Here is a 25,179-nt window from a genome sequence, read left to right as displayed (position 1 = left end):
GCAAGAGAGCATAATTCGGCCCAAGTAGTGTTAGTTAATTCCTTGGGAAAACTTAAGGAAAGAAGCCTAGCAAAGAGAAAATTTTGGCCCAGCAAGAGGAGGCCCATTCTCAGCCCAAAGAACAACCTAGAGTATAGCTAACATGTGCTAAGAATGAGCTTAATTGCAGCCCAAATAGCAGCCCGAAAGAGCTAGGGGCGGCAACCCTTAGAAGGCTCTTAAAAGAGCACTCTAGAAAGTTTCTAGAGGCTTCAAGAAGGGGCAAGAGCCCCCTTGAAAATCTATATAATGAGGCCTCTAGAGGGGGGAGAGGTGTTTATTTGCTTGAGTTCAAGGCTCTCCCATCCCTTGGGGTTCGAACACCTTGAAGAGAAGGAGAGAGAAGAAGAGCTAGGCGCAAGAAGGAGAAGGAGAAGGGCTAAAAGAGTTCAAGCTAGCAAGAAGAGAAGAAGGCGAATTTGAATTTGGGGAATTTTGATTCAGAGATCTTATGTAATAATTCCTTTTAGTTTCATCTTTCTTTGGTTCGAATTCAACTTCTTTTTATGTAAATTTTTCTCTCTCCCTCTTCCTTTCTTTCTTGTTGAAATTAAGGCTATAAAATTTCAGATTAAGTAATCAATTTCTTCCTCATTCGAATGGATCTGATTTGTTCTTGATGCTTCTTGAATAGAGGGTGATTCTAAATCAGATTAGCCAATTTATCTTTCAAAACTCAAATCTGAAATCTTAGATCTGAGATTTGTAAGATCAGAATTGCTTGAAAGAGAATTCAGATCTTCAATTTTCAGGTTGGTCAATTTGATCTAATGCTTGGAATTCTTAGAGTGCTTGAGAAAGATTCTAGGAATTCAGATCTACTATTCCAGAAATGAATTGCATGCAAGGTTAGAGATAATTTGCACAATTCAGTTGGTGATCAATTCAGATTTGAATTGATGCCTTAGATGTGTTTGAAGAAATGCATGCATGAATGGTTATATTCTTGCTAGAGATAGAAGAACCGTCACTCTTGCATAGGATGAACATGCGCTTGAGAGAGGCTGTTCATGACTTTGGGGTTATAGCAAACCAAGGCTTAATCATGACCTATTCGAATGATTCAAGTTGATTGATTGCTGAATCATGAAATTTGGTTATATTACTTACTCTTCTAACTTGAATTGAAGGCATTTGAGCCAATATTTTAGATAGATTTTAGCTTAGGATTTTAGTTTTTGAATAAAGTTATACTCTTTTAACTTTAAATTTTCCTTATGAAATCATATCGTGATTTTAATTTGATAAGATTGTCAGTCATCCTCTTTGGGTTATATCTTTTCCGAGGTGCTCTCTCTCTCTCCCCCCCTCCCCATTATTAACCAGTAGGAGATCTCTATGAGGCGGGCTTATCTTTGCCAATGCCATTAACTAGTAATTAACTAGTAGGAAATCTCCATTGGACTCATACTTGGACTGTGATTCTATCTTTTCTCTCTGCTTGTATTCAGAACGAATCTTTATTTAATGAAATTGCCTAAACAGTTTTCAAAAAAAAAAAAAAAAAAAACAAGTATAACTAGAATCAGTTTAGAGGTTGTTAGACGAATACACGAGAATGTCCACTTGGACAAGTTAGTTATGTCATGCTATGATGGGTCTTCCTCTCACATCGCCTGATGCGAGTTTTCCTCTAGCAAATGCTAGTCTTCTTCCCACTTCTGTGGGTTTCTTTCCTCTAGCCAATGTGTCAGGGTAGGTTTCCGATGGGGATTGTGGAGTCTTTTGTGAGTGTCTTTCCTTTCAGTTGGTGGATGTATTTTTCCATTGGGTTGTCATCAATGCACGGATTGGGTACAGCGGTTCAGTCTTTGTTCTGAGCAGTGGTTCTTCCTCTGAGGTGATTTCGTTCAAGTTATAGGCTAAAGGGCAAAGTAAAGGCCATGAACGTTGGTTCATGCCTGGAGATGAAAAAAAACACTTTGCTGGAATAAACATCTAAGATATATATATTATCAGATTGAATCATATTTTATCTGATTAAATAATTAGATAATCTTTGAATTAGATAATATTTGAATTCAGATTTGAACTAGACAAGAATACGATTCATACTTGGCCAGAGTATGAATCACACTTGGTCTAGATTTCAAATGGGCGGAGGCGGAGCAAAGTACCCCATGTATTGTAGCAAGAGAAGCAAATCTGTAACTTATCAAAAAACAAAAAGAGACCATGGCTTAGAATATAGCAAACAATCTTTCAGGTAAGCCTTGTGCCTTTACATTATGCAATGGCAATATTGACAAATATATATTATGTATCTAAATTTTTTATTTATTCAAACAAAAAAAAAATACAATTTACAGCCCCGTATACATTGATAAGTATCTGTACATAAATCCCCAAGGTACTTAGTTTAAAAGGACCCAAAAAAGTTCTTAACAGCCATGCAAGAAAGTAAGGCTGGAATTTAAAACAAAAAAAAAAATGATCCGGACCACCAATCCTTAATTGAGTTTAGAATTGTGGTCTCTACTTATTCTAGTAATAACAAATTGAATAACTGACTTGATTCGCAGATCTGTGGTGATGATGATAGGTCACTAATAAAACCAAACCAGTATATAGGAAGTTTCGACTATATACTGCAGCTGCAGATGAACATTAATATTAATCGGTGAAAACACGGTTGTGGCAAGACTTGTCGCAAGGATATTCACATTGTTCAATCTTTTGGACGGTGCCCCTGTCAAAATACCAATCTCCCACTGCCTTGGAAATGCTCTGAAATTAAAACACAAAATGGGCATAATGAAAAGTTAATGAGAGTTCAATTCTATATAGAAAATATATATAATGGAATAAAAAAAAAAAGAATTGAAGAAAAGATGTAATAAAAATCAGGAATGAATTGATGAAAGAGAGATCTTGATGACCAACCATATTATCAAGAACAGGGGAGTCTTCCCTCAACCAAGTCTCCTGCATTCCTGATTGGCAATGGGAATAACAAGAATTTATGAACAATCCCTTTGTGGGAGAGCCCTCTACTCCTTTAATTGCATTTAGAAACTCCTTCCTAAAACCTGTGTGTCAAGTCACATGCACCCTCTCAGTTGCATCAATATATAATACAACAACCAACCCAAGTCCCAAAGGCAGTGTAGAATTTGAGTTTCTTGTTTTGTGATCAGCTTTTACAAATACCACCCACATAACTATAACCATGATTCCCATAATAGGTAGCTTATCTTGATTAATTGGAGGACCATATTTATACATGATAGTAGTCAAATTAGAAAAGAAGTACACAAGGAGGGGTTAAAGTGACCTTGTATGGCTTGAAGTTGAGTGTCTGAACACTTTGTTATATCAAGCTTGCAGTCATGCCAAGTCCCATGGGGATCAGCAATACCAGGTGCCAAAATGTTCTTTACCTATAATAAAAAATAAGCAGTAGAGATGAACACTTATATACCCACACTATATAAATTTACATCCCAATAATCAAGTGAAATGGGATTGATTAAAACCAGGAAATTGGCATGGGAATTGGGAAGCATATCAAACAATGATATATCAGATAATATTGAATGTAGTACATGTAATTAGGTAGACAACTGGGCCGGCCGGGATGGAGAACCTCACCTGATAAGAATCATAGGCTGCATTCAATATAAAGAGTGGTGTGGTGACCTGTGGTGCCACATTTTGGGGAAAAAAGCACTGTAGTTTTGTTCAGATGTATTAGAAAAATTGAAACTCGATGTAGCTAGTGAATATAAAGTTGGGAAAATAAGACATACTAATTAATAAAAATGAACAAGTGCAGTAAGAACAATTATAATTAAGTATATACTTACCAAAGTTGAATCGCCTTTGGAAGTGCAGGATGCAGGCAAGTTCTTCGCTGATTGCTATGAAAGAATAACAAGCATGCAGTAAGAATATACAAGTAAACATTAAAAGAGGAGGAACCCCATATATAGTTGATGGGCAATTATATATGTGTGGCATTTCATCAGTTAAACATTTGTTTCTTATCTTTCTTCTCTTGACTAGCTAGTAAAAATGTAAAATTAATATGGAATGAATGGTAGGTATATAGTCAATATAACAAGCAACGACATTGACAAGTGCAAAGTAATTAACCAATATATGTTAATTAATTAAGAATTTAAGATAAAGGAGAAGAAGAATACATGGGTTGTCACCACATCACTAAAGAATTCCTTTATGTATTCTGTCCCAGCAATTGTCTTCCTGTTATGAGGCATGCATGCATGCATGATCATTAATTAGTGTTAGTCTTATATATGCATATGGGTTTAATGAATTAATGGTAGTTTGTGGAATTAATGAGGTAATTAATTAGCTAGAGGGGTTAGTTAGGGTGAGCTGCTTACGCATTAATAAAAAATCCAGCATCAGCCATGCATTTTACTTTGGTACTCTGAGGTAGGAGTTCACGGAACTTATCGCAATGGAGAATGACAGATAAACCACCAGCCGAACAACCCGAAAGAAGAGCCTGTAAGCAGCAATAATATCTTCAACTTCAAGTCATTTTAATGGTACATACTGATGATGATGATGATGATGATGATAGGAAATGAAAGATGATCGATATGTATATATGGTGGATTTCAATCCAAATCAAATAAAAATTGTCATACATTTTGGGCATTTTTCATCCCTTTCTCTAGCAGGTCATCTACAACAGCATTAAAAATTCTTTGTCCTCTGTAGTAAAGGTTGGTTGCCTGGTCAGGTAAATAATTAACAAACTCATCATCAATTGATAATTGATCAATTCATATTTCTTTTTCTCATGAAATTAATGTCATAAATAAATGCAATCAATCAGAATCCAAGGATTGAAGGACCCAGTACTGGATCTACTGCCTCCACGTCTCCAGTGAATGATGATCCATCACAATATCGAACCTTGACCTTGTTCCAGTTAAAGAAATCTGGATTGTGAATAAATACAGAGACCAGAACAATACTCAGTGTGTTGGAGTTGGGATAGCAAATCACAAGAGATATTGAAAATTAATGAAGCAGAATGCGTGCATGGGATTAATAAATTGGAAATCCTGCCTGGGTTAAACTTTTCCTTGTCGCTCAGAAATCCAGAGAATGAAAGCTGCTTCACCATTTCTTTAGAAGAGCCTAGACGAGTGTTCTTGCGGGCTAGACAAGTTGTTGCATTGTTACACCATGCTCCTCCCTAACAATTAGGTAATTAAGAAAAGCATATTTTAAAAGTAAATAAATTCAAATCCATTAAAGCAATTAGTATCTATGTACGTGAATTAAACAGATGGTTTAATTCTGATCTAGTACACTACGTACTACGTATGTGTGTGTGTACACGCACAATGACACAAATTCTTGATCATCAGGTGGTTTACAAATTAAAGTTAAGTGCGTAATTAAGTCTCCTAAAAATGTACTAATAATAAATTAATTATACCTCCAACAAAATCAGCCAATTGTTAACCCCAGATCCAAATCCTGGAGCCATGTGATATGCTGGTGGGCTCCCATCTAAGCAAACTGCATGGCATTTGTAAAATAATTATTAATTCATTAATACGTTACGTACATACCAAATCCAGAATATTAATAATTTAATTTTTGTAATAATAAAATAATCTAATTACCAGCTCCCTTTGCTACAGCATTATCCACATAAGTAATGCCTACGAAGTATCCATTCGCTCCAACTATGACCAGCGTCCAGATCAGAAGAAATAGGGATACGCCTGAGTTTTTATAAACCATTCTGTGCAGGGAATTGAAAATTAATACTATAAATTAGAGTGTCTACAAATTCAAATTTTAGCTTGGAAGCAATCTAATCGATCATAGGTTCTCCATGCATTTTCAATCTATCTGAAAATCATGTCTAATATACATGGATGTTAATAAAGAGGTTCATTAATTTCCCTCAACCTTCATAGTTAGTTTCTGCCCCCATTATGAGTTGAGTTGCATAAAATTAAAACCCAATTCCATTCAACCCCCCAAACCCTCTGTATATATAATTTATAATTTGGCAGTCAACATGGAAACTCTTCTAACAAAACCAAAACCATATATTTAGATACATTTAAACTCTTTTGGATGACCAAACAGCTCATACATTCTAACAATTCTTTTTATTTATTTCTTTATTTTTCCCATGCATCCAGTAACTAATGAAATAAACCATGCATATACAAGCTTGCTTATCAAATATATCTCCATGATCAATGTATTTCATTTCCTCCAAAGAACCACTAAGGTCCGATGACCCATCTTATAAAGAAATTCAATTCCACCACTTTTTTTTTTTTTTTTTTACCACAGTCAAGAGATTATCTTACAACAAAGTTATTAGGCAATATATCTCAACAAAGACATCGAAACTGCATGAAAAAAGAAGAAACATAAAACAAAACATTATTTTACCTGAAATCACAGAATGGAGATGCTCAAGAAGCAAATTAAGCAACTGTCAATGAGGGAGAGAGGAAGAGAATCTGTGAAAAATGTTTAAGTGCTTTGTTTAATGTTTCCTTGTAGCTCTGATCGGAGAAACTTCTGTTCCTTTTATAATGAGGAAATCCTCCTTTCATGGTGAATAACAAAGGTATGCCTCTGATATTTTTGAAACTTTTGAATGAATATGTGGTCATTGATTGGCTTCATCATGAACTAGCCCGGATCTCCTACATGTGTGCCTTGTACACTAACCAATAAAATTCATCAAAATTCACAAGGTTGGGGGTTGTCTGGTTAATTGGTCAAATTCCCAAACGTGAGAGTGGATGAGGATGATGCTAGAAGAGCTTTGACTTTGACCAATTAAAAGTGCTGGAGATTCGGACTGCTCATGAAGCCTAGGTCTAAATGGCCAATTATGATTGATGAGATCATTTAATTTTAGGCTATGTTTGGTCCCGTGGGCAATTATTAATAAAACACCACCACATCAATGCCATTTATGTGTTGGCGTTTATTGTGCATGAAACCACTGTTTGATTTTAACACTTATCAAATAAACACTAAAAAACATAAATGTTTGGGTTTATGTGCATAAAGCATTTTGGGAAAACGTCAAATTCTTGTTTCCCCCAACGCCCCAACGTTTCTTGAAATGAAATACTTATGTGACATACTTTATGGGGTGTTAGTCTGAGGTCGAAAGTAAGAAACATTTAAAGTAATGACCAACTAAACAACAAAAGCAATAAATGTTTAAAGTAAAAAACATTTAAAATAAAGTCCTCCAAATAAACGTTTAAAGCAATAAACACCTCATCTATAAATGCCCACGGAACCAAACACATACTTAGATTTGAAGACTTCACATATACATCGTTATTTTTATTTTTATTATACAATATGCAAAAATGGCATTTCATGTTTTAAGAACATAAAAGAATAAGGAATTGTATTTTATAAAAGTAAAAGAATAAAAAACTTCAAACCAATGAAGAAATAAATAAATGGTTGAAAATATAAAAAATAGAATTCAAATAATTTTACAACATAAATCTATTTAATAATCGATATACTTTTCCAAGCTATACTGAGTTGTAGTGTTCATGAACTAATTTCACGTGGTTGTGAAAACTATATCAACAGAAAACTATAGTATTTGTTGATCATTCCCTTTTGATAGCCACGCTATGGCTACCCTCCAAATTCCCTTTCTTGGAGGAGGACTACATCTTGAACAACCATCATTGGAAAGTTGTACTTGATGAAGAAAGCTCAGGAGTAGTGGGAGATGACCAACAATTTCTAGATAATAATATACAGCTTAAAAGATCTACCCTGGTTTCTAGACCTCCAATTCGTTATGATTATGATTAAGAAAGTTACTTGATAGAAGATACAAACAGTGAGGAAGATCTCGTGACTTATACGGAAGTTATGTTGGACATAAACTCCTTGAAGTGGGTAGATGTCATGAAAGTCAAGATGGACTCGATGAAAACCAACAAAGTCTGAACTCTCGTTGACCCTCTCCCTAAGGTGAAAGCAATCGGTTGCAAGATCTACAAGAGGAAGAAGGGCCTTGATGGAAAAGTTGAGACCTTCTCGCCCAAGGCCATGCTTCTAAAAGCTGGAACATCCGATTTGACTCAACAGTCAAACAGTTTCATTTTGAACAAAATTCAAATGAACCCTATGTTTACAGAAAGATAGTAGGAGATAAGGTTACATTTTTTTATTTTGTAGGTAGGTGACATACTATACATCGGGAATGATGTAGGAAGGTTGACTACGGTGAAGATATGGCTTTTGTAGCAATTCTCCATGAAGGATCTTGGAGAATTCTCTTACGTCTTGGGACTTCGAATCTATAAAGATATAATAATCGATATCTATTTTCCAAGCTACACTGAGTTGTAGTATTCATGAACTAATTTCACGTGGTTGTGAAAACTATATCAACAAATAACTATAGTATTTGTTGATCATTCCCTTTCCAAAAGAATGTTACCTAAGACCCCTAAAGAATGTTACCTAAAGAGATTGACTATATCCAAATTACTCTTTTGATAGCCACATCATGGCTACCCATCAATCTCTAAGATCCAAGGCATATGGAGTTTTAGGTTGAAACACTAAACCCATACCATTTTCCAGTTATGCCTTGGATCTTAGAGATTGATGGGTAGCCATGATGTGGCTATCAAAAGAGTAATTTGGATATAGTCAATCTCTTTAGGTAACATTCTTTAGGGGTCTTAGGTAACATTCTTTTGGAAAGGGAATGATCAACAAATACTATAGTTATTTGTTGATATAGTTTTCACAACCACGTGAAATTAGTTCATGAATACTACAACTCAGTGTAGCTTGGAAAATAGATATCGATTATTATATCTTTATAGATTCGAAGTCCCAAGACGTAAGAGAATTCTCCAAGATCCTTCATGGAGAATTGCTACAAAAGCCATATCTTCACCGTAGTCAACCTTCCTACATCATTCCCGATGTATAGTATGTCACCTACCTACAAAATAAAAAAATGTAACCTTATCTCCTACTATCTTTCTGTAAACATAGGGTTCATTTGAATTTTGTTCAAAATGAAACTGTTTGACTGTTGAGTCAAATCGGATGTTCCAGCTTTTAGAAGCATGGCCTTGGGCGAGAAGGTCTCAACTTTTCCATCAAGGCCCTTCTTCCTCTTGTAGATCTTGCAACCGATTGCTTTCACCTTAGGGAGAGGGTCAACGAGAGTTCAGACTTTGTTGGTTTTCATCGAGTCCATCTTGACTTTCATGACATCTACCCACTTCAAGGAGTTTATGTCCAACATAACTTCCGTATAAGTCACGAGATCTTCCTCACTGTTTGTATCTTCTATCAAGTAACTTTCTTAATCATAATCATAACGAATTGGAGGTCTAGAAACCAGGGTAGATCTTTTAAGCTGTATATTATTATCTAGAAATTGTTGGTCATCTCCCACTACTCCTGAGCTTTCTTCATCAAGTACAACTTTCCAATGATGGTTGTTCAAGATGTAGTCCTCCTCCAAGAAAGGGAATTTGGAGGGTAGCCATAGCGTGGCTATCAAAAGGGAATGATCAACAAATACTATAGTTTTCTGTTGATATAGTTTTCACAACCACGTGAAATTAGTTCATGAACACTACAACTCAGTATAGCTTGGAAAAGTATATCGATTATTAAATAGATTTATGTTGTAAAATTATTTGAATTCTATTTTTTATATTTTCAACCATTTATTTATTTCTTCATTGGTTTGAAGTTTTTTATTCTTTTACTTTTATAAAATACAATTCCTTATTCTTTTATGTTCTTAAAACATGAAATGCCATTTTTGCATATTGTATAATAAAAATAAAAATAACGATGTATATGTGAAGTCTTCAAATCTAAGTATGTGTTTGGTTCCGTGGGCATTTATAGATGAGGTGTTTATTGCTTTAAACGTTTATTTGGAGGACTTTATTTTAAATGTTTTTTACTTTAAACATTTATTGCTTTTGTTGTTTAGTTGGTCATTACTTTAAATGTTTCTTACTTTCGACCTCAGACTAACACCCCATAAAGTATGTCACATAAGTATTTCATTTCAAGAAACGTTGGGGCGTTGGGGGAAACAAGAATTTGACGTTTTCCCAAAATGCTTTATGCACATAAACCCAAACATTTATGTTTTTTAGTGTTTATTTGATAAGTGTTAAAATCAAACAGTGGTTTCATGCACAATAAACGCCAACACATAAATGGCATTGATGTGGTGGTGTTTTATTAATAATTGCCCACGGGACCAAACATAGCCTAAAATTAAATGATCTCATCAATCATAATTGGCCATTTAGACCTAGGCTTCATGAGCAGTCCGAATCTCCAGCACTTTTAATTGGTCAAAGTCAAAGCTCTTCTAGCATCATCCTCATCCACTCTCACGTTTGGGAATTTGACCAATTAACCAGACAACCCCCAACCTTGTGAATTTTGATGAATTTTATTGGTTAGTGTACAAGGCACACATGTAGGAGATCCGGGCTAGTTCATGATGAAGCCAATCAATGACCACATATTCATTCAAAAGTTTCAAAAATATCAGAGGCATACCTTTGTTATTCACCATGAAAGGAGGATTTCCTCATTATAAAAGGAACAGAAGTTTCTCCGATCAGAGCTACAAGGAAACATTAAACAAAGCACTTAAACATTTTTCACAGATTCTCTTCCTCTCTCCCTCATTGACAGTTGCTTAATTTGCTTCTTGAGCATCTCCATTCTGTGATTTCAGGTAAAATAATGTTTTGTTTTATGTTTCTTCTTTTTTCATGCAGTTTCGATGTCTTTGTTGAGATATATTGCCTAATAACTTTGTTGTAAGATAATCTCTTGACTGTGGTAAAAAAAAAAAAAAAAAAGTGGTGGAATTGAATTTCTTTATAAGATGGGTCATCGGACCTTAGTGGTTCTTTGGAGGAAATGAAATACATTGATCATGGAGATATATTTGATAAGCAAGCTTGTATATGCATGGTTTATTTCATTAGTTACTGGATGCATGGGAAAAATAAAGAAATAAATAAAAAGAATTGTTAGAATGTATGAGCTGTTTGGTCATCCAAAAGAGTTTAAATGTATCTAAATATATGGTTTTGGTTTTGTTAGAAGAGTTTCCATGTTGACTGCCAAATTATAAATTATATATACAGAGGGTTTGGGGGGTTGAATGGAATTGGGTTTTAATTTTATGCAACTCAACTCATAATGGGGGCAGAAACTAACTATGAAGGTTGAGGGAAATTAATGAACCTCTTTATTAACATCCATGTATATTAGACATGATTTTCAGATAGATTGAAAATGCATGGAGAACCTATGATCGATTAGATTGCTTCCAAGCTAAAATTTGAATTTGTAGACACTCTAATTTATAGTATTAATTTTCAATTCCCTGCACAGAATGGTTTATAAAAACTCAGGCGTATCCCTATTTCTTCTGATCTGGACGCTGGTCATAGTTGGAGCGAATGGATACTTCGTAGGCATTACTTATGTGGATAATGCTGTAGCAAAGGGAGCTGGTAATTAGATTATTTTATTATTACAAAAATTAAATTATTAATATTCTGGATTTGGTATGTACGTAACGTATTAATGAATTAATAATTATTTTACAAATGCCATGCAGTTTGCTTAGATGGGAGCCCACCAGCATATCACATGGCTCCAGGATTTGGATCTGGGGTTAACAATTGGCTGATTTTGTTGGAGGTATAATTAATTTATTATTAGTACATTTTTAGGAGACTTAATTACGCACTTAACTTTAATTTGTAAACCACCTGATGATCAAGAATTTGTGTCATTGTGCGTGTACACACACACATACGTAGTACGTAGTGTACTAGATCAGAATTAAACCATCTGTTTAATTCACGTACATAGATACTAATTGCTTTAATGGATTTGAATTTATTTACTTTTAAAATATGCTTTTCTTAATTACCTAATTGTTAGGGAGGAGCATGGTGTAACAATGCAACAACTTGTCTAGCCCGCAAGAACACTCGTCTAGGCTCTTCTAAAGAAATGGTGAAGCAGCTTTCATTCTCTGGATTTCTGAGCGACAAGGAAAAGTTTAACCCAGGCAGGATTTCCAATTTATTAATCCCATGCACGCATTCTGCTTCATTAATTTTCAATATCTCTTGTGATTTGCTATCCCAACTCCAACACACTGAGTATTGTTCTGGTCTCTGTATTTATTCACAATCCAGATTTCTTTAACTGGAACAAGGTCAAGGTTCGATATTGTGATGGATCATCATTCACTGGAGACGTGGAGGCAGTAGATCCAGTACTGGGTCCTTCAATCCTTGGATTCTGATTGATTGCATTTATTTATGACATTAATTTCATGAGAAAAAGAAATATGAATTGATCAATTATCAATTGATGATGAGTTTGTTAATTATTTACCTGACCAGGCAACCAACCTTTACTACAGAGGACAAAGAATTTTTAATGCTGTTGTAGATGACCTGCTAGAGAAAGGGATGAAAAATGCCCAAAATGTATGACAATTTTTATTTGATTTGGATTGAAATCCACCATATATACATATCGATCATCTTTCATTTCCTATCATCATCATCATCATCATCATCAGTATGTACCATTAAAATGACTTGAAGTTGAAGATATTATTGCTGCTTACAGGCTCTTCTTTCGGGTTGTTCGGCTGGTGGTTTATCTGTCATTCTCCATTGCGATAAGTTCCGTGAACTCCTACCTCAGAGTACCAAAGTAAAATGCATGGCTGATGCTGGATTTTTTATTAATGCGTAAGCAGCTCACCCTAACTAACCCCTCTAGCTAATTAATTACCTCATTAATTCCACAAACTACCATTAATTCATTAAACCCATATGCATATATAAGACTAACACTAATTAATGATCATGCATGCATGCATGCCTCATAACAGGAAGACAATTGCTGGGACAGAATACATAAAGGAATTCTTTAGTGATGTGGTGACAACCCATGTATTCTTCTTCTCCTTTATCTTAAATTCTTAATTAATTAACATATATTGGTTAATTACTTTGCACTTGTCAATGTCGTTGCTTGTTATATTGACTATATACCTACCATTCATTCCATATTAATTTTACATTTTTACTAGCTAGTCAAGAGAAGAAAGATAAGAAACAAATGTTTAACTGATGAAATGCCACACATATATAATTGCCCATCAACTATATATGGGGTTCCTCCTCTTTTAATGTTTACTTGTATATTCTTACTGCATGCTTGTTATTCTTTCATAGCAATCAGCGAAGAACTTGCCTGCATCCTGCACTTCCAAAGGCGATCCAACTTTGGTAAGTATATACTTAATTATAATTGTTCTTACTGCACTTGTTCATTTTTATTAATTAGTATGTCTTATTTTCCCAACTTTATATTCACTAGCTACATCGAGTTTCAATTTTTCTAATACATCTGAACAAAACTACAGTGCTTTTTTCCCCAAAATGTGGCACCACAGGTCACCACACCACTCTTTATATTGAATGCAGCCTATGATTCTTATCAGGTGAGGTTCTCCATCCCGGCCGGCCCAGTTGTCTACCTAATTACATGTACTACATTCAATATTATCTGATATATCATTGTTTGATATGCTTCCCAATTCCCATGCCAATTTCCTGGTTTTAATCAATCCCATTTCACTTGATTATTGGGATGTAAATTTATATAGTGTGGGTATATAAGTGTTCATCTCTACTGCTTATTTTTTATTATAGGTAAAGAACATTTTGGCACCTGGTATTGCTGATCCCCATGGGACTTGGCATGACTGCAAGCTTGATATAACAAAGTGTTCAGACACTCAACTTCAAGCCATACAAGGTCACTTTAACCCCTCCTTGTGTACTTCTTTTCTAATTTGACTACTATCATGTATAAATATGGTCCTCCAATTAATCAAGATAAGCTACCTATTATGGGAATCATGGTTATAGTTATGTGGGTGGTATTTGTAAAAGCTGATCACAAAACAAGAAACTCAAATTCTACACTGCCTTTGGGACTTGGGTTGGTTGTTGTATTATATATTGATGCAACTGAGAGGGTGCATGTGACTTGACACACAGGTTTTAGGAAGGAGTTTCTAAATGCAATTAAAGGAGTAGAGGGCTCTCCCACAAAGGGATTGTTCATAAATTCTTGTTATTCCCATTGCCAATCAGGAATGCAGGAGACTTGGTTGAGGGAAGACTCCCCTGTTCTTGATAATATGGTTGGTCATCAAGATCTCTCTTTCATCAATTCATTCCTGATTTTTATTACATCTTTTCTTCAATTCTTTTTTTTTTTATTCCATTATATATATTTTCTATATAGAATTGAACTCTCATTAACTTTTCATTATGCCCATTTTGTGTTTTAATTTCAGAGCATTTCCAAGGCAGTGGGAGATTGGTATTTTGACAGGGGCACCGTCCAAAAGATTGAACAATGTGAATATCCTTGCGACAAGTCTTGCCACAACCGTGTTTTCACCGATTAATATTAATGTTCATCTGCAGCTGCAGTATATAGTCGAAACTTCCTATATACTGGTTTGGTTTTATTAGTGACCTATCATCATCACCACAGATCTGCGAATCAAGTCAGTTATTCAATTTGTTATTACTAGAATAAGTAGAGACCACAATTCTAAACTCAATTAAGGATTGGTGGTCCGGATCATTTTTTTTTTTGTTTTAAATTCCAGCCTTACTTTCTTGCATGGCTGTTAAGAACTTTTTTGGGTCCTTTTAAACTAAGTACCTTGGGGATTTATGTACAGATACTTATCAATGTATACGGGGCTGTAAATTGTATTTTTTTTTTGTTTGAATAAATAAAAAATTTAGATACATAATATATATTTGTCAATATTGCCATTGCATAATGTAAAGGCACAAGGCTTACCTGAAAGATTGTTTGCTATATTCTAAGCCATGGTCTCTTTTTGTTTTTTGATAAGTTACAGATTTGCTTCTCTTGCTACAATACATGGGGTACTTTGCTCCGCCTCCGCCCATTTGAAATCTAGACCAAGTGTGATTCATACTCTGGCCAAGTATGAATCGTATTCTTGTCTAGTTCAAATCTGAATTCAAATATTATCTAATTCAAAGATTATCTAATTATTTAATCAGATAAAATATGATTCAATCTGATAATATATATATCTTAGATGTTTATTCCAGCAAAGTGTTTTTTTTCATCTCCAGGCATGAACCAACGTTCATGGCCTTTACTTTGCCCTTTAGCCTATAACTTGAACGAAATCACCTCAGAGGAAGAACCACTGCTCAGAACAAAGACTGAACCGCTGTACCCAATCCGTGCATTGATGACAACCCAATGGAAAAATACATCCACCAACTGAAAGGAAAGACACTCACAAAAGACTCCACAATCCCCATCGGAAACCTACCCTGACACATTGGCTAGAGGAAAGAAACCCACAGAAGTGGGAAGAAGACTAGCATTTGCTAGAGGAAAACTCGCATCAGGCGATGTGAGAGGAAGACCCATCATAGCATGACATAACTAACTTGTCCAAGTGGACATTCTCGTGTATTCGTCTAACAACCTCTAAACTGATTCTAGTTATACTTGTTTTTTTTTTTTTTTTTTTGAAAACTGTTTAGGCAATTTCATTAAATAAAGATTCGTTCTGAATACAAGCAGAGAGAAAAGATAGAATCACAGTCCAAGTATGAGTCCAATGGAGATTTCCTACTAGTTAATTACTAGTTAATGGCATTGGCAAAGATAAGCCCGCCTCATAGAGATCTCCTACTGGTTAATAATGGGGAGGGGGGGAGAGAGAGAGAGCACCTCGGAAAAGATATAACCCAAAGAGGATGACTGACAATCTTATCAAATTAAAATCACGATATGATTTCATAAGGAAAATTTAAAGTTAAAAGAGTATAACTTTATTCAAAAACTAAAATCCTAAGCTAAAATCTATCTAAAATATTGGCTCAAATGCCTTCAATTCAAGTTAGAAGAGTAAGTAATATAACCAAATTTCATGATTCAGCAATCAATCAACTTGAATCATTCGAATAGGTCATGATTAAGCCTTGGTTTGCTATAACCCCAAAGTCATGAACAGCCTCTCTCAAGCGCATGTTCATCCTATGCAAGAGTGACGGTTCTTCTATCTCTAGCAAGAATATAACCATTCATGCATGCATTTCTTCAAACACATCTAAGGCATCAATTCAAATCTGAATTGATCACCAACTGAATTGTGCAAATTATCTCTAACCTTGCATGCAATTCATTTCTGGAATAGTAGATCTGAATTCCTAGAATCTTTCTCAAGCACTCTAAGAATTCCAAGCATTAGATCAAATTGACCAACCTGAAAATTGAAGATCTGAATTCTCTTTCAAGCAATTCTGATCTTACAAATCTCAGATCTAAGATTTCAGATTTGAGTTTTGAAAGATAAATTGGCTAATCTGATTTAGAATCACCCTCTATTCAAGAAGCATCAAGAACAAATCAGATCCATTCGAATGAGGAAGAAATTGATTACTTAATCTGAAATTTTATAGCCTTAATTTCAACAAGAAAGAAAGGAAGAGGGAGAGAGAAAAATTTACATAAAAAGAAGTTGAATTCGAACCAAAGAAAGATGAAACTAAAAGGAATTATTACATAAGATCTCTGAATCAAAATTCCCCAAATTCAAATTCGCCTTCTTCTCTTCTTGCTAGCTTGAACTCTTTTAGCCCTTCTCCTTCTCCTTCTTGCGCCTAGCTCTTCTTCTCTCTCCTTCTCTTCAAGGTGTTCGAACCCCAAGGGATGGGAGAGCCTTGAACTCAAGCAAATAAACACCTCTCCCCCCTCTAGAGGCCTCATTATATAGATTTTCAAGGGGGCTCTTGCCCCTTCTTGAAGCCTCTAGAAACTTTCTAGAGTGCTCTTTTAAGAGCCTTCTAAGGGTTGCCGCCCCTAGCTCTTTCGGGCTGCTATTTGGGCTGCAATTAAGCTCATTCTTAGCACATGTTAGCTATACTCTAGGTTGTTCTTTGGGCTGAGAATGGGCCTCCTCTTGCTGGGCCAAAATTTTCTCTTTGCTAGGCTTCTTTCCTTAAGTTTTCCCAAGGAATTAACTAACACTACTTGGGCCGAATTATGCTCTCTTGCTTCCATGGCTGAGCTGGGCTGAATTTGATACTTTTTTGCCTTCTTTTCTTACATTTTGTCTTCTTTTTCTTGAATTGATTACCCCTAAAATCTTTCTTGTCATTAAATTAAATTAAGGCAAAATTGAATAAAACCGGCATAAGAATCCATGCAAAGACCTCATAAATTATAGATAAATTGCATGTTCATCATGTTGTTAGGGATTTTTGTCTTACATAAGAAGAAAAAATCTGGGTTGAACTGATGGACAAAATCCTTGAGTCTGTGAACTGCCTTGGGACGTCCAGCCCCACGAAAATTCCAACTTAAAACTAACATTGATCGGAGTGGGGCTGATAAGGGCCAGCCACCTCCGCCCATAGTAAAGAAAGGAACATAGAAATAATAAGGAATAAAAAACTCATCGAATCATTATCTTCTAAATCCCTAACAGGTGCTTTGAAAGTTGACAAATCAATAGGGATGATACACTCTTCCACTGATATCAACAAAGTTTCAGGTCTATCGTAGGTGGGAAGATCTAGAGAATGGTCAATTTCTAGATTGGCAAGTAGGTCCAGGTGAGGTCCCTTTCCTCTAGAAGAAGGCCCAACAGAATCATCTAGGACACGGTTTAAAAGAAACTGAGGACACAACTCCAAAAAAGATGTGGGGAACCTATTTCGAGTTATTTTCAGGAAGCTCCAAATGGAGCTTTTCGGGGTTTTCTTTTCCGCCTTGTCTTCATGTGGAAAGACGCCTGGAAAGACAAGCCTCCACCAAATGGTTTGTGGGCTACCAATATCTTTATGCAAAAGTTCACATCATCTTTTGGCCGCCAGAGCTTCTATAAGATCTTTGAAAAAAGACTTGCCAAACAGCACCGAAAAATTTCATATCACCTCTTAACCAAGGTCCAAAGTATCAGAAAAGCAATTTTAAGAAACATGTATCAAAATATGCTTTGGATATGCATAGATATGGTAGGGTTCAAACCTTCCTACTTTAGGGGGTCTATAACAACTACATATAGATGAAAAGGAACAAAATACAAGTTTTCCATGTGTTCCATGTATCGGGCCTTTGCTAGAATGTAATGTATTAAGCTTGATACGTTGCGAAAGTTTAAACCTTGATTCTAGCAAAATGAGAGGTTTAGAAAAAAAATTGCCAAATCTCAACAATATTGCATACCATGAAAACAATAAGACCAACTTTTTTTTTGAAAGGTGAAGTATTTTATTCATAAAAAAGAATTATTTGCAAACCTCTATACATTGAGATTCTATACATAATTCCACAAGTTGCCTAATTAGAGCACCCTTAAAAGTTCACAGCCAAGAAAGTAAGACTGTAATTATCATAAAAAAAAAACAGGTTCCATGATCTCTAGACCACCGAGCCCCCGAGTTAATTAGTATTGTGGTCTCCACTTATTATGTTAATAACTATTTCATCAGCATCATAATAGAGCTTGATTCATTTGTGGTGATGACAAAGTTACTGATCAACCAGTATATAGCAACTCTCCAGTTACAGAGACCGCTCCGACAAGGAGCAGTGGCGGTTCTATCCCAGCAGAGGGGATGACACCCGAACTGGCAGAAGCACATAAGTAATCATACCCGACCTGACAGAAGCCTCGGAGTGAGTGCGCGAAGTGGTTATAAAAGGCTCCCTACCCCCCGAGAACAAGGTATGTGAACTTTGCGCCATCTGGTTTTATCTTGCCTTTGAGAGAATACTAACTTGAGCTTCGGAGCAATCTCATTGGGTTCCCTCCGAAGTTTCCTCATCTTCTCCGTTTCAGGTTCCCTGTAGCTCTGTTTAGAGGCAAGGTCGTTGACAGCTAGGACTGGCCGGATTGCACACCATCAATTGGCGCCGTCTGTGGGAAACGTTTCTAAAAGCCTCCCTCTAAAACTCTCATAACCTCTTCTTTTTCCAAAAAACCCCAACACTCGTGGCTTCTTCCAGCAATGCCGGACGTGGCTCAGAGATGAACACCACCGGGGAACAACTCCAAGTCCCCGTGGTGTGCACCGGACAGTTCACCATCCCCCTTCCGATGGATGGGGTCCCCAGCTTGAGTGTGCCACAAACAGTGGCGCCCGTAAACCTTCCTACCATGAGCATCCCCCCCCTTCCACTCCCTATCGAAACAACTTTTGCTGAACCAACTGTTGTCCCCCTGGCGACCCGCCAGAACCAGTTTGACGACCTGATGCAATGCATGCGGGCAATGCAAGCCCAAATGCAACAATTCCAGCAGCATCAACTCCAGCAGCACCAAGTACTGCACCACCTCTCTCAACATCACTATCAGCAGTAGTTCCCCCAACTGCCCCTAAACCAGTCACTGCTTCCACCTCGGCACCCTGCTCCGAAGCCGGTTAAGGCTTCCCCTCAGGGTGGACGCCCTCACCGAGGAGAAGCCTCCCAACTCCAGAACCCCCCTAACAGCCAGGTCTCATCCCCAGGCCGAAGGGAAAGAAGAATCACCCCCGCCTCGCAGCTCGCAGGCAGGTCGGGAACCTCGCCTGCAAAGTCGGCACCTCGGTGCTCCAAGCCTGAGTTCCCGCTCACAGAAAACCGATTCAGCGCCCTAGCAGTAAACTACCAACATTCCGGGCCCATCGAGCTCGGCAACACAGAGGCCAGCAGCGCCAGTACCAGGCCCACTCAACAACGAAGGCGCCAGTACCAGAGACTTCAAGCTCCCACCTTTGGACAAGTATGATGGGTCTTTTGACCCCAACGACCACGTCGATGCTTTCCAGTCTCAAATGCACCTCACTAGGGCCAGTGAATCATGCATGTGCGTGGCCTTCACCACCACCTTTAGGGGGGTAGCCCGCACTTGGTACAGGAACCTGGCCCCCGGGTCGATAAAATGCTGGGCCCAGTTCGTGCAGGTCTTCACCGCACACTTTGTCACCAGCAAGCGGTGCCCCAGAACCGAGGAAAGCATCTTCGGAGTAGTCCAGAGAGAAGGAGAATCCATCTGGGGCTACATCAAGCGGTTCAATGAAGCGTGCTTGCAGATACCGCGATTAGACCCCGCGGTGCAGCTCGCGGCGGCCAAGAGAGGAGTAACGCACAAGGAGTTCAAATGGCACATGGTGGCCAGTCAGCCCGCGACCGTGGCTGAATTCCTCAAGCTCGCAGACAAGTTCATGAGAACAGAGGAAAAGATCAACCAAAAGACCGAAGGCGGGGTCGAGAAAAGGAAAAGAGAAGGCGAGCCCTCCAACCTAGGTGACAGAAGAAACCTGGCCTGGGAGGCGAGGCCAAGCCAGCCGTCCCGAACTCCCTTAGCAGTTCGGACGGATTACACACCGTTAAACACGAGGTGGACCGAGATCTTGGTGACGATCAAAGACGCCCCATACGTGAAGTGGCCACCTCGCCTAAAGGGGAATCCGAACGAGAGATAAAAATTTGTACTGTAGTTTTCATAAAGATCACAGTCATAGTACCGAATAGTGTAATAATCTCCGGGACGAGATAGAGGGACTCATCCGTCGCGGATACTTGAGAAATTTTGTACAGCACAATAATAATAATAACAATAAGGCAGGTCGGCAAGGGGAGCACAGAAAGGATGCCCCCGAGTCAAGCAGCAGGCCAGCCGAACCGTTGCAGCGACAGCCTCCGAAAGAGAGGCCAGTTCGGGGAACCATCCATGTGATAGTGGCAGGTTCGGTGGTAGTAGGGTGTGCTTCGACAGCGGCCCGGACGTCAGTTCGCGAAGCAGCCCGAGAAGAACAGAACCCTCCAAAGAGGACGAAGACTGAAGAACCGATCTTCTTCACGGAAGACGATGCGCGAGGGGTCCACTACCCCCACGATGACGCACTTGTCATAAAACTAAGGATCAGCAACTTCGAGGTCAGGTGCGTACTTGTGGATTCGGGCAGCTCGGCAGACATCCTCTTCAAGTCAGCATTTGACCAGCTACAGTTGCAAAGAAGCGAGCTGAAGCCCGCGAACACTCCTCTGGTGGGCTTCAGCGGAGAGGAAGTCAGGCCCCTCGAGAAAATAACAGTACCTGTGGAAGTCGACACATGGCCTTGTGCGGTTAGACTCAACCACGATTTCCTGGTGGTCGCGACCTCCTCCCCATACAATGCCATAATAGGGCGACCAATTACACATATCCTGCGGGCAGTGGTCTCCACCTACTATTTGGCAATGAAGTTCCCTACAGACTTCGGTGTGGGGGTAGCGCGGGGCGACCAGCTTGAGTCCCGCAAGTGTTATGTTGCCGCCCTGAAGGGAAAAAACAAGGCGGCCGACGATCTTGAACTGGAGCGGCCTACGGAGCAAGGCGAGGAACGAGCTTCGCTCACAGAGGAAACGGTCGTGATCCCGACCTCGGCCACGGACCCAGCTCGCACACTACAGATCGGTGCTTCCGTCAAGGAACCTCTACGAACCGAACTGGTGAGTTTTTTACTTCAAAATTTAGATATTTTTGCTTGGTCAGCGGCCAATATGCCCGGTATTGACCCCAGCCTTATAACCCACAAACTTAATACTGACCCTGTAGTCAGACCCATTAGACAGAAGAAACGCAACTTAACCCCAAAACGCTAGAGGGTGGTCGACGAGGAGGTCGAAAAGCTCCTCGCAGCAGACTTCATAAGGGAAGTTCATTACCCGAGTTGGGTAGCCAACCCAGTGCTAGTGAAAAAGGCAAACGACAAGTGGCGCATGTGCGTCGACTACACCGACCTGAACCGAGCTTGCCCGAAAGATTGCTTCCCCCTCCCCAGAATTGACCGCCTAGTGGACGCGACCTCGAGACACGAGTTGCTAAGCTTCTTGGACGCCTACTCAGGCTACAACCAAATCAGGATGGACCAGTCCGACGAAGAAAAAACCAGCTTCATAACCGAGTTCGGCTTGTACTGCTACAAGGTCATGCCCTTCGGATTAAAAAATGTTGGGGCGACCTTCCAAAGACTTGTAAATAGGCTGTTTCAGCCCTTAATAGGCACGAAAATAGAATGTTATGTAGACGACATGGTCGTCAAGACGCAGTTTTCACAGGAATTAATACAAGACTTAGATTTTGTCTTCCAAATTCTGCGTCAATTTAGCATGAAACTGAACCCAAACAAGTGTGTCTTCGGTGTCACCTCGGGTAAGTTCCTAGGGTACATTGTCAACCGGCGCGGTATTGAAGCCAACCCGGACAAAGTAAAGGCCATCCTAGATATGAGACCACCCAGAAAAGTAAAAGAGGTTCAGAGGCTAAACGGCCGCATAGCCACTCTGAGCCGCTTCATGTCCAAATCGGCAGACCGCTGCCTGCCTTTCTTTAAAGCAATCAAAGGCAAAGGGTTCGAGTGGACCCAAGACTGCCAGCTCGCGTTCGACGAGCTAAAAAATTACCTCGCTAGTGTGCCGATCTTAGCCCGGCCCGAGGAGGGCGAAGTCTTGGAACTGTACCTCTCGGCAAGCGACGAGGTGGTCAGTTCGGTACTAATAAAAGAAGTAGATCGGGTCCAACAACCCATCTATTATGTTAGTAAAATTTTGCAGGGAGCCGAGACAAGGTACCCGCAGATAGAAAAGCTAGCATACGCACTGATAGTAGCAGCTCGGAAACTCCACCCGTACTTTCAGGCTCACACTGTCATCGTCTTGACTGACAAACCTCTGAGGCAAGTCTTACTCAAGCCCGAGATTTCCGGTCGGCTGACGAAATGGGCCATCGAACTCAGCGAGTACGACCACTAGTACAAGCCACGAACTGTTATTAAGGCCCAAGCCTTAGTAGATTTTATCGCTGAATGCACGTTCAACCTCGAAGTCCCCAGGCCAGTCGAGCCCGAGATCCCCAGTTCGGGTGAGCACGGAGCTCCCAAGCCAACAGAGTCTGAACCCTGTGAAGTAGCAGCCAGTGTGGCATCTCTCCTGGTTAGGACAAACGCGAACTGGGATGAGGAGCCTTGGATCCTTCACGTAGATGGCTCCTCGAACCAATAGGGCAGTGGGGCTGGAATAGTACTACGCGGCCCAGGTGGCACGAAACTGGAATACGCACTACGCTTTGCGTTCGCGGCATCCAACAACGAGGCAGAGTATGAGGCACTGATAGCCGGACTGAACCTAGCGCAAAGAGTAAGGGCAAAGCACATAGTTATCTGCAGTGATTCCCATCTTGTAGTCAACCAAGTTACGAGCGAATACGAAGCGCGCGAGCTGACTATGATCGCCTACTTAGCAAAAGTAAAGGAGGCTTTGCTCAACTTCCAGTCACACTTCATCAGGCAAATACTAAGGTCAGAGAACACTGAGGTCGACGCCCTGTCCCGGTTAGCCAGCACGAGTCACAACACCATGAGAACCGTGTACATAGAGAACTTACCTCGGCCTAGCATTCTCAGTGGGGCAGAGGAGGTCGCTCCCGTCCTTGAAGCAGAGCCGAGCTGGATCGACCCACTCGCGAGCTTTTTGCTAGATGGAATCCTCCCTGCGGACTGCAATGCAGCCAAGAGGGTGCAGCGCCAAGCAGCCCAATACGTCATAATAGACGAACGGTTGTACCGACGGTCCTACATGCTGCCCTACATGCGCTGCTTGCGACCTACCGAAGTCGAGCTCGTAATCTGCGACACTCATGAAGGTCTGTGCGGTGGACACTTGGGAGGCAGAGCCCTCGCTCAAAAGGAACTTCGACAAGGGTACTACTGGCCAACGATGAAGGCAGAAGCCGTCGAGCTCGTCAGAAAATGCGACAAGTGTCAGAAGCATGCCAATATCCACCATCAGCCTGCTGCCAACCTCAAGTACCTCACCAGTCCATGGCCCTTTGCGCAATGGGGCATCGACCTCCTGGGGCCATTCCCGCCAACAACAGATGGGAGAAAGTTCATAGTGGTGGCAGTAGATTACTTCAAAAAATGGATAGAAGCTGAACCTCTAGCAACAGTTACAGCCCGAAACATACAGAACTTCTTTTGGAATAACATAGTATGTCGCTTCGGGCTACCTCGGGCACTCAAGTTCCAAGAATGGTGCCCAGATATGGGAATTCGTCAGAACTTCACATCGGTCGCACACCCGCAAGCAAACGGTCAAACAAAAGTAATGAACAGAACCATCCTCTACGGACTGAAAGCACGACTAGACCGAGCTAAAGGGTTGTGGGCGGACAAGCTACCAAGTGTTTTATGGGCTCACCGAACTACAGAAAAAACCGCCATGGGAGAGACCCCCTTTAACCTCACCTACGGCACTGAAGCGGTAATCCCGGCGGAAATCGAAATACCTACACTGCGACTAGAAGCATATGACGATCAGACAAACGGAGACGAGTTACATACAAACCTCGACCTACTGGATGAGGTAAGAGACCTCGCGCACATCCGGAAAGCAGCCTACCAGCAAAAAGTAACTCGGTACTACAATGCCAGAGTAAAGAAGCGGAGCTTCCGTGTCGGCGACCTGGTTCTCCGTAAGATCATGGTGCCCGAACCCGGCGTGGGCAAACTTGGACCAAATTGGGAAGGGCCCTACAGAGTAAAGAAAGCGCTCGGGGGGGTATACGAGCTCGAAACCTTAGAGGGCAAACAAGTACCCCGAGCGTGGAACATCGTCAACTTAAGGCGATACTACCTATAGACCACCAAGCGAAGTGGACAAAATCGCTACCAGAGCCTAGGGCTAGGATGTCAAGCTAACGAAGGAACCTCGGCATAGGCAAGCAAAGAAAAGTGTCAACCAAAGGCTCAGGTGAAACGGAGACAACAAACTAATAGGGACATCAGCATCTCAGACACTAAGTATTAAACATCAAAACAGACCGTGCGAGTGCAGTAACCCGAGCAAGAAACAGATCGGGCATATGATCAGTTCGGCAAATACAGTCAATTCGAGAGAAAGAACAACCAACACTTAATCAAAAGAAAGTCATTCCATTTCAAAATAAGTGTACATTTCAAAAATATATATATATATATATATATA

General features: G+C 39.6%; 2 protein-coding genes across 2 annotated transcripts; one reads left to right on the top strand and one right to left on the bottom strand.

The window, feature by feature from the left end:
* Window positions 1-2,295: 2,295 nt before the first annotated feature.
* Window positions 2,296-6,581, bottom strand: LOC148802925 (pectin acetylesterase 8-like). Its single transcript, XM_088894114.1, has 13 exons — window positions 6,442-6,581; window positions 5,652-5,773; window positions 5,462-5,544; window positions 5,086-5,215; window positions 4,876-4,955; window positions 4,659-4,745; window positions 4,389-4,513; window positions 4,185-4,245; window positions 3,846-3,899; window positions 3,631-3,708; window positions 3,314-3,419; window positions 2,923-3,068; window positions 2,296-2,766 (listed from the first exon to the last, which is right to left on the bottom strand). Exons 2-13 carry the CDS (start codon window positions 5,770-5,772, stop codon window positions 2,653-2,655), a joined length of 1,185 nt encoding a protein of 394 aa, XP_088750240.1. The 5' UTR covers window position 5,773; window positions 6,442-6,581; the 3' UTR covers window positions 2,296-2,652.
* Window positions 6,582-10,640: 4,059 nt separating this feature from the next.
* LOC104591101 (pectin acetylesterase 8-like) lies at window positions 10,641-14,926 on the top strand. Its single transcript, XM_088894111.1, has 13 exons — window positions 10,641-10,780; window positions 11,449-11,570; window positions 11,678-11,760; window positions 12,007-12,136; window positions 12,267-12,346; window positions 12,477-12,563; window positions 12,709-12,833; window positions 12,977-13,037; window positions 13,323-13,376; window positions 13,514-13,591; window positions 13,803-13,908; window positions 14,154-14,299; window positions 14,456-14,926. Exons 2-13 carry the CDS (start codon window positions 11,450-11,452, stop codon window positions 14,567-14,569), a joined length of 1,185 nt encoding a protein of 394 aa, XP_088750237.1. The 5' UTR covers window positions 10,641-10,780; window position 11,449; the 3' UTR covers window positions 14,570-14,926.
* Window positions 14,927-25,179: the final 10,253 nt, after the last annotated feature.

The sequence above is a fragment of the Nelumbo nucifera genome, chromosome 1 (genome assembly GCF_055504915.1).
Source record: "Nelumbo nucifera cultivar China Antique chromosome 1, China Antique-T2T, whole genome shotgun sequence".
Classification (NCBI taxonomy): Eukaryota; Viridiplantae; Streptophyta; class Magnoliopsida; order Proteales; family Nelumbonaceae; genus Nelumbo; species Nelumbo nucifera.
The sequence above is the reverse complement of the archived record's forward strand: the minus strand, read 5'-3'. Positions and strand labels throughout refer to the sequence as shown.